A 17807-nucleotide genomic window follows, 5' to 3' on the forward strand; every position below is an offset into this window, starting at 1 on the left:
CACATGGTGGTGTATATACAATTGTCTATTGTATTATACTTGATTATACTTGAACTTTTTGTGTTCTGATGCATTCCCAAATTAAAAATGAACATTAAAGTGATTTGAATGATTTAAAAGGAAGTTGTGGCTTCCTTTTCTTTTAGGACAAATTTCTGTTCTTTTTGAAAAGTTGCAACAGCACTCTTTCTCTTCTCCCCAAGTCCAACACAAACCTTAATCTAATTTTGGCAAAATACTTTTACACTTAACCTGTTTTGTAAATCCTGCTGAGGATTTCATTAGATGCTATAAACAACAGCGAGACATGGAGATCCAGGAGCATATATGAAAGTACTGGTACGAAGAATGCATTCACATCCCTACTCTGCTTCTTCACACCTGTTTGGCATTATCTCTACTCTTTAGGCTATGTTTTACTAGAAATTAGATGTGGTAAAGGATCCTGAGTGTCTAAATAAATTTTTTTCATGATAACCAAACTAGTAACCTTTCTCAGTCCCCTTTTCTTGCAAATCTCCTTTTCATGCAATTTTAGAGTTTTTATTGTAGAATAGTCCATTGCTCCCACCTGATAATACTTTGCTTGATGCTAATTCTATGCTTTAAAATATATATATATATATATCACCCCTTTTAATTTAGTTATTTCTATCAAACCTGGAAGATTTTCACTTAAATAAGTTCTAGTTTTTCTGCGTGGCAATAAGCCATCTAACTTTATATTAGCTATCATTATCAGTAACAGTATTATCACTCATTTTCATTCGGTCAAGCAGATATCAGCAGGGTAAGACACTGCCTCTCCCCCAGGCTGCCTCTCTCCACTTCACCTGACTATCTCCCCAACTGTACCATTTGGGAACAAGAGGATTCTGGTCAGTGGAAATTTTATGTGCTCTTTTTTATCTTATGGATGAGATGACCTTATATCATCTTCATTTGTGATTATCTCTAGTCCTTGCTGGACTCTCTTTCCAATGAATAAGGCCTTTCTCTATGGATCAATTTCCCTCCTGTTTTCCACTGTGCATGATGCCTCTGAATAAACTGCCAGGAGATGGCAGATTCTGCCACATCCTGATTTCTGAAGCCAGTCATGCGGTTCCATACCTTATGTGTGGGCCATTCACAGGCCCCCAGTGTCAGGATCCTGGTAACCATTGGAAGCCCCCCATGCCAATAGCTTGAGTTGGCATAGACCAGTGATGGTGAACCTTTTGAGCTCGGCGTGTCAGCATTTTGAAAAACCCTAACTTAACTCTGGTGCCATGTCACATATAGAAATTTTTTGATATTTGCAACCATAGTAAAACAAAGACTTATATTTTTGATATTTATTTTATATAGTTAAATGCCATTTAACAAAGAAAAATTAACCAAAAAAATGGTTCACCATCACTGGCATAGACTATTATGCTAGCTTCACACTATAGCATGATTATGTCACTCTACTTGCTTGACTGGATTTTCTGTTTGTTATTTATATACCTATAAATAAATGACACCCTTAGGAAAAATGTTTTGTTCAAAGGACCACATATCATTAAATCTATATGCCTCTGGGCTCAGCACTTGTCTCAGAGTAGTCTAGCATGCATTTGCAATGGGGTCACATGACCTGGATGTAAATTCTGTCTCTGCCACTCATGAGAAAACTTTAGAAAGTATATTTAATCTCTTTAAGTATCAGTTTATTCATCTGCAAAGTGTAAAGAATTATTCTTACACTGATTGGGTTGCCTTTTGATGAAATGTGATGATGTATGTAAAGCCCTATGTAGCAGGCCTACCATGTAATAACAAACCCTAAACAATGCCAGCTACTGGCATTCTTTCCCAGCCCTGCGACTCCATAGCTACAAAACTCTGCTCAGCCACTCTAGCTACTTGCCAAACCCAACATGTCTGGCAATGGGAATATCAGGAGACCAACAGCAAACAGAATCTAAAATGAAGTGAAGTCCTAACCTGGCATCCCATATAAGATGCCATATTTCATATCGGGAAAGCTTAATCTCACTGGCACTTAGAGGATGACAAAAGACTGTGTAGTCAAAAATGTAATCTTGAAAAATTATCCCCAGGTCTTTTATCCGGAATGGTGTAGTCATTTTGCATGTTGAGATTTCAAGGTGATGCATCCTTGGTTTGTGGACTCCATAGGAAAAATAATAATGAGAAATATCCAAGAAAGGTCTAAAATTGATGTGTGAGAGACGAATGAATATTCACTGCTCAAGCATTTGTCCCCATGACATTCACATGTTCATTGGTTTTCTGATTACTAACTTTGCCAATGCATTTGACCTAGTTCTTTAGTTGCCACCAAAGATGGTTCCCTGCCCCTCACTCTCCCCTCCCGATCCTCCTTCATTTTCTACTATTTTTCTACCTTAATCTTAAACATGGCATGAATCCTGGAAATCTCACAAAATGAAATATCTATAGGAATTATTCCTAATCTTGCCTGCAAAATAGAGTTTCAACACTACTTCAATTTAACCTCCAAAAACTGAATATATTTCCCTGAACCTGGTTTTTCCTCATGAATTCCTTTCTTTTTCTTTAACTTTCTTCATTAGCAATACCCTTACTCTCCCAGACTCACAAATTCAAAACCTGTGTCAATTGATCTTCTCTGCTTCTATTCATTCCATATAAAATTACTCTTTGAATACTATTTACTGTCTTTGCAGACTCACTCAATGCCTGCTCTTTTTTCCCCATTACTAGAGTTCCCATATTAGGCCCTGATAAACTTATTATTAGATTATTTCAATATCTACTAACTAGTCTTCTTGCCTAAATATCTCCTCTCCTTAAACTGATGGAAACAAACACACTTAAAATCCAATTTTTCCCCAATAGTTCTTTATTTTCTGAAAAATAAAACCCCAAGTCTTTAATTTAGCTTTATAATCTAGGCCTAAATTTTTAATTATTTAGCGTTTTTACCTTCTTAATTTATGAAATTGGTCTGTACATTTCTCTAAATGGCCTTTATTTTTCAACTCCAATTGCTCTAAACAATTCTCCAAAATATAACTCTGTTTCCCCTCATCAGAATCCTAATCATTCTTTAAGATTTGCCCCAGTCTCATTTCTTTCCCATGTAATACCCTTCTGAACCTAAGATTTCATCCATTCTAACCTTTCAACATGTCAATGAATAGTGTACATCTCCAATGCAGGTATTTTTCCATCCTCAGCTATAAGTGGAGTCTGTGATTATTTTTAGTTATTTGTTTATTTTGTATTTTGCTTCTAGAATGTCTATATAGTTAATTACAGAGACTCTTACTCAGCATCTGTAAATATCTAACACAACATGTTATATTTAATAGACTAAAGAAATATTTGTTGGTTTTATAAGGCATTCTTGTCCCTGATTATAAGCCTGCTTTTTTTGTAAGCCTATTCAGAAAGATCTGCCTACTTTTCGATTTTCTCCTTCTCCCCTACCTCTTACGTGCTTAAAATGAGTGATGATACTTGTCTTCAGCATAAATAGGCAGCATAATAATTAACCTTTCCCTGTTGATTACGCTTCATTTAGAACTGTCTGCCTACTGGCCCCCTCAGCACCACTTCTCCCCAGTGGTTGTTAGCATCAGATCAACATTGCTGAGGGCAGCAAGCCATCTAATGGGCAGGGCTGTTTGCTGTCATGTGTTCACATCAGTCTCAAAATGAAGTTTGCCACAAAGGGTGTTCTACACCCATGATTAATGACCTACTAGATAAGAAATGAATATTATGCAAAGGCTTAATATAACACAGTTAATAGTACTGGTAACAAAATAAAAGTAAGACACAGATGGTATAGATCTGGTCTTTTATTTTTCAACATGAAACATAGAAGTCATTCTCCTGGTTTGTATAATCTTTATAGATGTGATCATACTCAACATTTTCTTTTTACTTTTATTAAACTAATCAACACTGGAAGAAACAAAACTAAACTAAATTTATGATGTGAAAGAATAAACATACACATAAATATAATCAATAGATACACACACACAAATGGAACTTTCTATTGTGCGTCCATAGAACAATGAGATAGTTTAAGCATGGTTCAGTACATGCATAGCTGATTTTAAATTACAAGGTACTAATATTGCTACACAGGATGCCCACTAATTCAACCTAAAAATTAAATCCTTGTTTCTACCTAATATCTATAATTTCATGGGTTATTACTTGTATACAAGGGGAGTACAAACTATTTGATTCTAATATACATGAACTTCAAAGCATCAAGAACCGTAAAGTTTCATTATAACCTGTTAAAATTTTACTGTAAACTTTATATCAGTGTATATTTTATCAAAATATATTTATTTTCCTCTTACATCCTACTAGTATATCAGAATCAGCTGGAAATGGATGGATATAGAGTATGATACCCATAATTTATAAATTGTATTTGCCATTTAAAATTTTAATGAAGTGTTCTGGCAAAAATCTCAATGCATTATATTCATTCCTATATTGATAAAGAAATATGTCTCTTCATGTTTCTCTTCTTTTATCTGCTAGCATGTATTTCTGAAAGAACTGCAAATACCACATATTATTTAAAGCTATAAAACTGCCATAGTGTTGAGACCCAAAAAACAAACCACAAAATATCAGATTTATTCCATTACAAAATACAATATAATATGACAGATAATGCCATATTACAAAATTTATGTAAATTTTCCCTGAGACTTAGAATTTTACTTCTAGATCCATGGAAGCATCTAAATTATATAACTGAATTACTTAAAACTCGCTTTTGTCTCACCATAAGATTCTTGTTCGCTCTACAATTAAATGTGACACTATAACATACACCAGGAACAATACAGCTAAATAATATATATATTACAGAATTAAAAATAATGCAATTTTAACCAAACTTAGATATTTGAAGGCAAATGATCTTCTGACACCAATGCAATAAAAATAGAAATGGCCTATTTTATTGTAGCTATAATAAAGTAGTTGGAAACAGACTAATGATCTTGCCATGAACAACTAATAATATAGAACTGGATAAAAATACAAATTAAACTCCTAATTGGAGGCCTCTGAAGATCACCAAAGCAGCAAAGACTTAAGGAATAAAGATCTTAGAGAATATCAAAATGCACTGAACCAAACGGGATCTTCTGCCTAACTTTTTCTCATAGCACATTACCACTTTGCAGAATAAAGCTCAGAGGCCTCATAGAAACTAAATGTAAGTGTCTAAAGAGTTAAGCAGAGATTTTGGCAGTTTAACACTGCTAGGAAGACACAATTTCAAGTTCAGGTCTTAGTAACAAAGGAAAGCCTTGGTGGACATCATCCCGATTTCTCAATTGAGACCTTTAAGGGGGCCTGGCTTATGCACAAGGGCAAACACGAAGTAAAAGAACTCTACCAGAGTCAAGACCATCTGCTATACTTTATCTATCCACTAGGACAAAAAAACATCAAAATTTCTTTGGAAGAAGGTAATACCATCCCAGCCTCTATAAATAAAAGGTTCAGTATTCAAACAACATTTTCCAGGACTGTCAGTAAATAACACCCATGTAATGCAAACCAATTGACAAATACACACACACACACACACACACACACACACACACACACACACAAACACACCTAGATATCATTAGATACTATAATTAGATTAGATTAGAGATGCTATTATCTAGTATTAGAGCTACTAGATTAATAATGATATCATTATTAGAGTTATTGGGACATATTTTAAAATAAATTTTAACATGTTTAAGAAAATAGGTGGCAAAACAAAATTTTCATCAGACAAATGAAATCTCTATGTATAAAATAAAAATTTTAATATTGATAATTTTAATATGGTTTTAAGTGAGGTTTCAATTTTAATATGGTTTTAACTGTAGTTTCAAAACAATAGAAGAGAGAATTAACCTAGTCATTCTACTAACCAGAATGTAGATTAAAGTGAAGCAATGTAGAAAATAGAAAAAAATAAGTTTATATTTTTATAAAATTCAAACAACAAAGAAAAAACTCATAATAGGAAACAGATATCTTTAACTGAATAATAAAATTGTGAAATATCAAAGATGTAGAATTTAGTAAAGTTGTGCTGAAAGCAAAATAAAAAGCCTCAAATACGGATTCAGAAAGGCAAACAATCAATGACAGAACTTTACAACTTAAACAACTATCAAATTAAACTCAAAGGAAGAAGAAGGAAATAATAAAAAGAAAAAGAAATCAATTGAACAGACAATAAATATACATTTGAAAAAAATTTAAAGTCAAGAGATTTCTTTGAAAATATTAAAACAAATAATGAATTACTAGAAAATTGACTTCAAAAAGTCAGAGAAGACTTAAATTGCCAACGTATAAAATGGAAAAAAATCACTCAAAATGTTAAAAACATTAAAAATTAGTATTATGAATAATTGAATGCCAAAATAGTTAAAGATTAAAAATGAAGAAGAGAATCATTATGCAACAACTTAATTTAGAACTTTCTGAAAATTTTGACTTTACCTATTGTTATGATTTTTCTTCTTAATAGGTCATTTGATACAAACAGGATTGTCTGGTGAGTATTATTCTACACTGTTAAATGGTATTTTAAATTTTATACTCACCATGGTGGAATAAATTGGAAGCTCCTTGAATGGGTTAACAAGTAAGAGGATGTCCCCAATGAAAGTCTGTTAAAGGAAAAAGATATAAATAGTGTTTGACCCATATAAATAGCACATTTAAAGTTAAAAATCACTCTACAATATGAAGAATAAGTAAAAAATACGCTCTTAACATTTTGTCAATTGTTTTAACTTTATAAATAAAGAAATAGACAAGTGAAATTCAAATAAAATCAAGCCAATATGTTTGTTCCACTGAACACACAAAAAAAGGTGAAATAATTAGATTCTGAGAACTAATCTTAAAGTGTTTTTATGAGAACCAGACTGGATAAAAAAATATAAAATTAAAACAAATAGCAAAATATAATGGAGGAAGTAAACAGGGTAGTAATGAGTTCTATGTTGCTATAGAATAATAATAAAATGCATAACTGAGAAGTTGATAAAGGAAATGAAGATACCTTTAACTAAAAGGACAAGTAATGAGATGTAAAGGCACATAAAACAGATGGAACAAATAGATACCAAATAATAAATTATAGATTTAAACCCAAATACATCAGTACTTGCATCAAATGTAAAGCTACTAAATACTCTCAATTTTTTTTAAAAAAAAAAAAAGGTTATAAACTGGATTAAAATACTGTGTGCTACTCTAAAGAGAAAACACTTTACATATAAAGGATAATACATTTAAAAGTTAAAGTATGAAGCAAAATATCCATTCAAACAATAACAGCAAAAAAGGTGGTTTAGCAACACTCAATTAATAGAAAATATACTTTAAGGTAAGAACCAGTACCAGTGATAAAAAGGGACATTTCACAATGATAAAATAAAGCAATCAGGAAGATATGCAAGTCTAAATTTCTATGAGATTGAAATCTAGGATAAAATATCTGAAGCAGCAACAGCTGTTAGAAGAAAAACATGAATTCACAATGATAGTGAGGAATTTTAACAGGTTTTTTTTCTTAGTAACTCATGAATAAGCAGACAAATTTTTGAAATAAATAATCAGCAAGTTGACCAATTGAATAATGTTACCAGAAACTGCATAGACTAGTTTCATTACATTTAAAAGACTTGAGTCACACAGAGTATATTCTCTGATCATGGTAAAATTAAGACAGAAATTAATAATGGATACCTATAAAATCAGCAAACATCTGTAAGAGAAATACATAAAATACCTTTCCACAAAGAAAACTTAGACTTCTCTCTCTGGTGAATTCTTCCCAACATTGAAGTACAAAAATAAACAAATCTTATACAAATAATTCAAGAAAATAACAGAAGAAAAAACATTTCACTTTAAGAGGCCTGCATAAGCTTGATATTAAAAACATAACTAGTAAATTGGAAAAAAAATACAGGCTATTCTCTCTCATTAAAATACATGCAAAAATTCTGAGCAAAATATTGACAAACTGAATTGCAATAATGCATTCAACAGATAATAGATTTCAACCAAATAAACTTTATTCTAGTAATGTAATGTAGGCTTCACATTAGAAGATCAACTCATATTACTAAGAAGTAAAGAACAAAAGTCACATGATGGTCTCACTAAATGCTGAAAAAAAAACTTTAAAGACATTTAATGCCCACTTTTGATTTAAAAACAATAACTATGAAACCTATTAATTCAATAGAACTTTCTTAATCAAATAAAAAGTAACTACACATGGCATCACTACCACAAACAACGTGCTGAATGATAAAATATTGAGACCTTTTTCTCCTGGATACAAAAATGAGACAGTTCTAGGTAAATGCCCCACAGAAATACTTATCTATGCATGCCTCCAAAAAGACATAAGATAGTTTATAACAGTATTATTTACTAGAGGCCCGGTGCACAAATTCATGCATGGTGGGGTCCCTCGGCCTGGCCGGCAATTGAATCCTATCTTGGAGGACTGGCCAACAGGGGGAGGGGCCGAGGGAGGTTGGCAGACTGGGTCCCCCATCAGGGCCAATGGGGGAGTGGCTAGGGGGCGAGGGGAGGGGCCACGGGAGGTTGGCTGTGGGAGCGCACTGACCATCAAGGGGCAGCTCCTGCATTGAGTGTCTGCCCCCTGGTGGTCAGTGTGCATCATAGCAACTGGTCGACCAGTTGTAACAGTCACTTAGAATTTTACATATATATAACCCTAACATGCAAATAGACTGAACGGCAGAACAACAAAACAACCGGTCGCTATGACGTGCGCTGACCACCAGGGGGCACGCACAGAACATGGTGGGCATCCACAGCAGGTAGCACAGAACGGAATTTGGTGGATGTCGGCCATGGCTGGATGGTGGAGCAGGTGAGCGGAGGTGCCAGATCAAGGCAGGGTGCTGGTCACTGTCATCAGGGCAAGCCTCTGGTGGTTACTCAAAATTCTTTGCTCCCACATGCTGCAGTCCCACCCGGTGCTTGCACCTGCTGGTGCCAGCCCCATTCGCACCCACTGCCTGTGCCGGAGCCGCCACTCACACCCGCTGCCAGCACCCGGTGCCAGCCCCGATCACTCGGTGCTGTCAGTGGGTGCAAGCAGTGGCTGCTGGCCCAGATTGCCCCTGAGGGATTCTCCACCTCCCCTGCTCCTGAGAGGGGATCGGGCAGCAGCCATTGCTGCGCCAGCCCCGCTCGCACTTGCTGCTGGCACCGGCCCCAATCGCTCTGCGCCCTCAACAGGTGTGAGCGAGGCCAGCGCTGTCAGCATGTGGGAGCAGCGGCAGGAGCGGGGCTGCAGGCAGACAGGGGACCGGTGGCCACGGCAGGAGGGGCCGGGCAGGGGCGCAGAAGATGGGCCGAGACCTGCCCCTGTGCCCACTGCAGCCTCACAATTCACAGTTCCTTTCAAGGTGCACAAATTCATGCACTTAGCCCCTAGTATATAGATAATAACCAAAAAGTGAAAGTGACTCAAAGGTTCCTCAACTGTAGAGTCAATTAATAAATTAGGATATAATCACATAATAGTTTATTGTATAGGAATAAAAGTGGATAAGTAGTGTTACAAGTAACAGTATAAATAAATACAAGAAACAAAATGATAAATAAAAGATGAAGAACACAAAAGAGAATACAGACAGTCCTTGGGTTACGTCAAACTCAATGTACGTCGTTTCATGGTTATGTCGCCATCTCCCATTTATTTATAAAAAAAAAAGTTCCGTCATTTCCACATATGTACATATGAGCTTTATGTTTTTTATTATTTATTTACCACAAGTAACAGTCAGGAATTGTTATCTTTCTTTTAATTTTTTTTTTACTGTTTCACTTCATTACTGCTGTATATGTGCTCCATGTGAGTGATGTAGGTGCTTATGTAGGTGGGTTCCGACTTACGGCGAAAATCACAATACATAGAGCCGTAGGAACGGATCTAGACTTGGCTAATGAGATGTTACAGAATTTATTTTTGTTTTGTAGGGTTTCTTTTCTTTATGAGTCTCAAGTTCCACTAGTGTGTTTGTGAAGAGAGTATCGCTTGCATACTTATCAGCCATCCATGAAGAGATGTGATTGCATCTTCTATTCTCTCTGTGACTGTTGACAATAATTGTTTGGGAAAGGCAATGCCTTTACTCTATGCATTTCCCAGCAAGCAGATGTCTCATCCTCTGCAATTCATTTTCTGTTTGATGATGTGGGAACTTCCTACTGCTAGAGACTGTATGGAAACTTCCCAATTTGATAGCTAAATGAAATGCTGTACACTTAGTTAAAAGAGCAATTTACAGATTATTTTGAAAGATCATCTTATATAACAAATCAGACTATAGCCAAAAAAAGGATGAAAATCCTTGTCAAGCAATTAATTCAGATGAAATATTTTATCTTGGCTCTGATGGGCCAGTGGCAGAAGTAGAAGTCATGTTCTGTGCATATTTTGAAGGAAGTGCTGATGATATTTGCAGTAAAATCAGATATGGGATATGGAAGAAAAGCACATTAATACTCTTACAGCACTTTGGCCTGAAAGCTGGAAGAAAGGGGATGCCATTAATTGTGCTGCGAGAAGCTAGAGAAGGGACATGTTAGGAGGGTGTGTCAAGATCAGACTCTGGAATTTGAATATTTGAATTTTGAGACATCTATTAAACTAGTGCCTTTATATTTGTGGGAAAGAAACACTTGTTTTTATTTCCAATTCATCATGGACCAATACTTTTGTAAAACATAATAAAGATGAATTCCTGGACAAATAAAATTGAAAAAGACAAAGACATACAAAATAAAAACCTTGATTCTTATTAGATTCAACAGAAGGAAATTAAACCATCAAATTGCTATGAGCTTCTAAATGCTTACTCTCATTGAAGATTGCTAATAAAGGTCCATGTATCCAATGGTGCATAGGATACACTTTGAGAATCACTTATTACCATTCAATCAATAATGTTTAAATTGCTTGTCTATCCATAAGGGTGAATTCAAACCATAACAAAGAACGCTCATCACAAAATTGTTCCTAGACAATTTAGCTCTTCAATATTTCAAGTACAGAAAATAGGAAACCCATGCCTCACACAGTGGCAAATTTATATTTTATGTGAACTTTAGCAAATCAGGGGACATTAATTCTGATTTTCCAGAGAGCAGAGAGTATCTATGAAGATGGTCCACTGTGTGGAGGAATTAGAGCCATGACTCAGATAAACAGGTAGGAAGTATTTGTTATTTAAGATTAGAACATGCTTGGTCAAGCCTCTTTTTAAAAAATATATTTTTATTGATTTCAGAAAAGAAGGGAGAGGGAGAGATAGAAACATCAATGATGACAAAGAATCATTGATTGGCTGCCTCCTGCACTCCCCACATTGAGGATCGAGCCCTCAACCCGGGCATGTGCCCTTGACTGGAATCAAACCCAGGAACCTTCAGTCTACAGCAGTGGTTCTCAACCTTCCTAATGCTGCAACCCTTTAATATAGTTCCTCATGTTGTGGTGACCCCCAATTTCATTGTTACAAATTGAACATAATTAAAGCATAGTGATTAATCACAAAAACAATATGTAATTATATATGTGTTTTCCGATGGTCTTAGGTGACCCCTGTGAAAAGGTCATTCAACCGCCAAAGGGGTCATGACCCACAGGTTGAGAACCGCTGGTCTACAGGCTGACACTCTATCCACTAAGCCAAAACAGCAAGGGCAATAAAGACATTTCTTAAAAGAAATTCAGCCATTGAGGTTTCAATGCATTCTTAAAGGTTTATAGAAAAGAAAAAAAAAAAGAAAGAATTTGAGCAGTGGTCATCTGATATTACTAAGAAGCTAAAAACAAGAATCAACACAATGATAGGGAAGGAGAATAAAATGGAATAAAAATATTACACAAGTAACAGAGTAATAACAGACCAACATAATCGGTTTTCTCCACTTTATGCCAATGACTCAATTCCATTAATTTTAAAAGAGGTATTTAATTCTAAGTGTATTTACAGTGGCAGGCAATTTATCCAAGCATTAAAATGCTGCATTGAATTTTCATAAGCTAATCAGCACCTGACAATTGATGACTTATAAAGGAATCACAGACTTCATATTTCCATGAAAATTACTTAATCAATTTCTCAGCAGACTAGAAAAAAAGGATGTTGTCAAAAAGAGATAGCAGACGTGTGAATAATCAGATTTCACTATAGATATTCTGATTGAATTGCTCTGAGTTGAATATAACAAAATCAAGGAGAGAGAGAAAGAGATTAAGATATGAGATCACATGGTGTCTAAATTATTACTAGTATTGGTAGAATTCACACATATAAAGCAAGGAAGAACCACAGCAAATAAATTCTCCATGCTGTTTGTCATCTGAGCCATATATTTATATCCTATTATCAAATATCCCTGTATACATTATTTACTTTACAAAGATATTTCCTGATAATTTAGAGGAACAATAGCTTATCATTTCATGCAAATAGGGAGGCCGTTTTCCTTGCATAATTAACTTCTCATCTTTAGTTTCCCTTTTCCAGATGTAGAAGGCTACATTAAATAAATGAAACAAACAACATTTTCAAAAGTGATTAGCAGATCTGATGGTTCAAGCAAGATCTTCCACAGCAAGCATTACAAGAAAGTTGTCTACCCTCAGGATATTAACTTTCAGTTAACAACTCTGAAATTTGGAATTTGCTGAACTTGCCTTAGAATTGCATCAGAAGAATCACCCTAAGCTCTGGAGAAATCCACTGTCAGCCATCACATGACCAGAAGCAACGATAAATCCATTACCTGTAATATTTGCAGCACTGAAGAGTAAAAATATGCTGCAAGACAAATGCAGTGCAAAAGGCAATTTCAAAGGCACTTACGTATATCTGATTGTTCCCAAAGCGCTTTTGAATTTCATAAAGCAGGCTGCCATCGTTGAGCTCACTGAGTGTTGCTAGGTCATCATTTGGAGCAGGAGGCATTAGCTTGACCTGGGAGAAAAAATAAGAAAGATCAATTCTAATTGCTTTGCAATCAACTTTCTTCACAGTTGGATGTTCTATTTCAATTACATGTCAAAAGTTTAAAAACCACATGAGTTTGAAACTGTTATTAAAAGATGAAATGGCTCACTTATAAGAAACAAAAAAATTCAACAGTCATAGAAAAATACATTCAGATGAGAATTTCTGTTGCATACCCAGGAGTGCATTCACACACACACACACACACAAACACACATCGAATGTCAGATTACATCCTTCAAAGACATTAAGTCTATCAAAATCATTTCAGCAGGTTGATCCTTCATAGTCCCTACTTACAATTTAGACAGCTCTAAACTGTGCTAAGTCCTTTGTGAGACAAGCAGCTGAAAAAAAGCTCACGTATTTGCAGTGTTTCCAAAGCTAAAGCAAAACTTCTCTCTCAAATTACTGTTGTTGGCATGGAAGCGATCTGCCTGGAATTTAGTTTCTGCATACATCTATGAGAAGGCCAGATTTTTAAAGTAAACTCTAGAATTTTGGCTTGTGATTTTTATTCTGCTTTACAATACTTTTAATATTAAAGTAGCTTCGAGATTAAGATAATTCTGTCAAGAAAAAATGCTTTCCTATTCAATGTAATATAGAATGACAGTTTAAAAATTAGACAAGATTAAAAATTACAAAGATAAATTTGTATTATTTAAATAGATTAAAATATAGCCTTTATAATTTAAAACTGGCCAATTTTTAACTTTATATACACAGGATATGCTCTGCAAGGCAAATATTAGATATAATGTGACAACTTTGTTCTTCTCATGTGAAACACTGAGGAACAAAAGAACAAGAATAATCTTATTAACATTCCTATGAGTTCATAGCTAATATTTTGGTGCCCATAGCTAATATTTTTAAAATATGTTTTTAGTAATTTGAGAGAGAAACATTGATCAGCTACCTCCTGCACGCCCCATACTGAGGATTGAGCTTGAAACCAGGGTATGTGCTCCCACTGGAAATCGATCTGGTGACCTCTTGGTTCATGGGATGATGCACAACCAATTGAGCCACACAGGCAGAATGCCATAGTTAATTTGTAATAACAGTAAATTTATTTTTATAATTAGAATGCATATTTGTATTTACATTTTATATTTGTATTATACATTTAACTATTGGATGTACCATCACTAAATAAGTTGATCCCTAAATATTACTGTTCAGCTAAATGTTTATAGAGTAAAAAATATTACACATTTTTAAAAGCTAAATTTAGGGCTCTTTCTCTGACATGAGTGGTTATTTTCAAAAATGCAATCTTTCCCATGAGTTCTTAAATTCAGATCATGGTTATCCAAGACTGTTAATCCTAATGCATTAATAATAGAAACCCAAATTCTTTACTGAGAATTTCACATACTCAGAAGAGTGGATTGTTATATCTTCCAGTTGGAAGGGAGTCATGGCAGCAGGCTCTCTTGCATTGGAAAGACAACCATTTGTATAAGTGGCAAACACGATAATCCAATAAGAACATGCTTATTTATTTAAAATTAATTTGTAAAATATTCCAGACCTCAGAATGTCAGGAACAAGCCTCCTCCTCTCCCACAACATGCACACACTCAGCCAACACCTTCAGTTTATTTTGTTTTTTGTAGGATTTAAATAATAAAACGTCTCAAATATCTTTCAGAATTAACAAAGGACATACTAGTATAACAAAGTCTTACTAAAATTAGACATTTAACTTGAGGTTAGAAGCACAGCTTTGAGTCTTTGATAGTGTCAGAAATATGGACTTACATAGTTCAAGAACAGTATAAAAACTGATACTTGTTGCTGAATAGAAGTCATCATGTCTCAGCTCTCCTAATACTTTCTGGGTTGTCAAAATCAATTCGGGGATTGTGTAATATGTTTTTTTTAACTTTATATATTTAGTTCCACTTTGAAGAGTCACAGGCCCAAAGTGCTGCTGAGACTAACAGTTCTTAGAGAAGCATGAAAATCAAGCAGTGATAACTGCCTCTGCCTATCCCCTCGGTAGTTTTCCTTTCTGCTTCTTCAATGGTCATGCTAATTCAGGTCAAAATCTTACACACTGATCTGAGTGCTGGAATACTGAAAACTTCAAGTTCATCTAAGCCTAAGACATCAATTGTTTGTATTCATCTGGGAGAATGATGTTTAAATCCCAGGGGTATATCTTCCTGTGAGATCTTTTTTTTTAACTTTCTAAAAAAAATTTAAACACATTTTACATTCAATATTATTTTGTATTAGTTTCAGGTGTACAGCGTAGTGGTTAGACAATCATATACTTTATAAAGTATCCCCCCTGATATTTCCAGTATCCAATGGGCACCATACATAATTGTTACAACATTATTGACTGTATTTCCTATGCTGTACTTTACATCCCCATGACTATTTTGTAATTACCAATCTATACTTCTTAATCCCTTCACCTCTTTCACCCGGTGCATGCATACATACACACACAAAATTAATGCACAAATATATACATATCCATGCATAACAAGAGATAAGCCAAAAATATGTCTGCAACAACTTTGAACAATGCAATGATAAGACAAAAGTCTCACACAAGTTAACATTCATATTTAACTCCCAAAGAAATAATAAAAAGAAGAAAAATCAAGAGCAAGATTTGTTTATCTCTGGAAGTAATAATTTACACTGAGATAATACTCCTCTGATAACCACAGCTTTAATGAGCTCAATGCAAATCTCTGCATGCATATTCAGGAACAGCATGACTAGCACCAACAGAAGTTCCCCATTTGTTCTGACAAGCCTAGAGGAGCTATTGCAGACATCTCCCTGGTATTCTTGAGGGTTTTTCATCTTCAGTGGCACAGCTGTTGCATGAGTTAGAGAATATACTAGGCGGACAATAAAAATGTGAAGACTCCCTTGTCTGTTTATAGTAACGAACTGTGACAAATACAGTGTTACATTAGATCAAGGGAAGAATTCCTTCTATTTATCATACCAAGATACCAAAATGATTAGGAAGGAAGCTTTGATAATCAATCTTAAGCAAGGTTGTCAAAAAGATACATTTTTTATAAAGAGTTCAAAAGTTCTGTGGCAGCTGATAACAAGTAGAAAGAAGAAAAACATGTCTGTAAATATTTTTATGTTATAGTTGTAAACTCAATAGTGTACACTATCAATGTCTGCCAAATAAGTATTACCATAGTCAAAAAATAGATGGAATAAATAGGTAAAAAAAATAACATCCTCTCTAGAATTCACCATCTTGGTTCTTCTGAAGACATAGAAACTAACCATTATATATCTCTCCACATATATTTCCAAAAGCAGAGATCTAGAACACCAAGTGGACAAAATTCAGGGTACACTTTCAGAAATGTTTCGAGATCCAAAGGAAATGTAAATTGGAAAATATTTTAATTCCCTGATTCCCTGTCTCCACTTGTCAACACTGCTCTGAGCGCTGTCGACTTTGCTGTGCTGTTCGGTGGCTGGTAATTTTGCTCTGCAGGAAGTTAGTAGAACATACTCAGGAACTAGAAAACCCGTGGACAGAAGAGATGGTTTGACAAATGGGATAAGGGCATCAAGATTGTTGGGAAGGCAGATTAGGAGGAAAGAACCAAGTGTGCATGAATGAGGAGAAAAAAGAAAATAATGATAACAAAAAAGAAAAAAACCTAAGTGACTAGGATGGTCATAACAGGGAAAAGGGCATTAATCTGATAACACTTTGTACTGAATCTCCCAGGGCTGAAGCCCATTACGATGCATGCACATCGTTTACCTGTAAACGGCCTTTTCCTTGCCTTTGTTATTCTGTTAGATGTTTCGTAGTGAAATGTGTTAGGTCCTTACACTCACTGTGCCTTGTTTGGCTAAGGATTTATATTTTTGTGTCTGTGGATGTTGGTGTACCTGTGGACTCTAGAAAGAGAATTCCCTCCAATCTTTGAAACCCCTATCCTGCCCATGCAGCCACGGAATGCAAACTCTCTCTCCTACTCACAGAAGCGAGCAGCACGCCAGAGAGAAGAGGAGCCAGAGCTGCGCTGTCCTCAGAAGAGCCCTGGCCGCAGAGTAAAAGAAACAGGTGGTTCTAGGTCATTTGCTTTTGCTTCTTGAGTTTAAGTTTGGTCACTTTAAATTCAGTTTGAAATTTAAGTATAAGTATTAAAAGTGTGTAATAACTTGCTCATAGTGGTATTTTGAAGGTTAAAATAATGCAAGTGAAAGCATTTTTCAGCTTTGAAATGTTAACCAATATACAGTATTATTTTGTATTATTATATTCTAAAAAAAAACCTATATTTACACTGAAAATAAAACCTGGTTGATATGTTGACTTGATTTACATAAATCAAGAGCAGATAAATTAGTGAACAGAGGATTCAACCACTCTAGCCAAACCTAATAGACAGTCTATACAAATAATAATAAAATAATGAATACATCTTGCTGAGTTTTTATTTTACTCTTGGCAAAATGCTGTCACCTTACAGCCTTAATCTTTTGTCATCTTTCTAACAGCCATATAAGGTCAGTGTTATGTATCCATTGCACAGACGGGACTTACTGAGGTTAAAGAATTTCCATAGTTGAGAGTTCCAGCAGCAGCCCTAAACCAGAACAAATCTGTATGACTCCATCATCCTCTCTCTTTTCTCCCAGGATAACATGCCTTCACTAAATGGAATAAAAATTTGACCT

At 35.0% G+C, this 17807-nt stretch overlaps 1 protein-coding gene across 1 annotated transcript in view; it reads right to left on the minus strand.

The window, feature by feature from the left end:
- Window positions 1-17807, minus strand: part of MYO16 (myosin XVI) — a 524958-nt gene that overhangs the window by 293580 nt on the left and 213571 nt on the right. The window contains exons 11-12 of the mRNA XM_023752474.1: window positions 12966-13076; window positions 6636-6701 (exon numbers count right to left, since the gene is read on the minus strand). Of these exons, the coding sequence (XP_023608242.1) occupies window positions 6636-6701; window positions 12966-13076 (177 nt within the window). The remainder of the gene's footprint in view (window positions 1-6635; window positions 6702-12965; window positions 13077-17807) is intronic.

This window comes from Myotis lucifugus, unplaced genomic scaffold (genome assembly GCF_000147115.1).
Source record: "Myotis lucifugus unplaced genomic scaffold, Myoluc2.0 scaffold_33, whole genome shotgun sequence".
Classification (NCBI taxonomy): Eukaryota; Metazoa; Chordata; class Mammalia; order Chiroptera; family Vespertilionidae; genus Myotis; species Myotis lucifugus.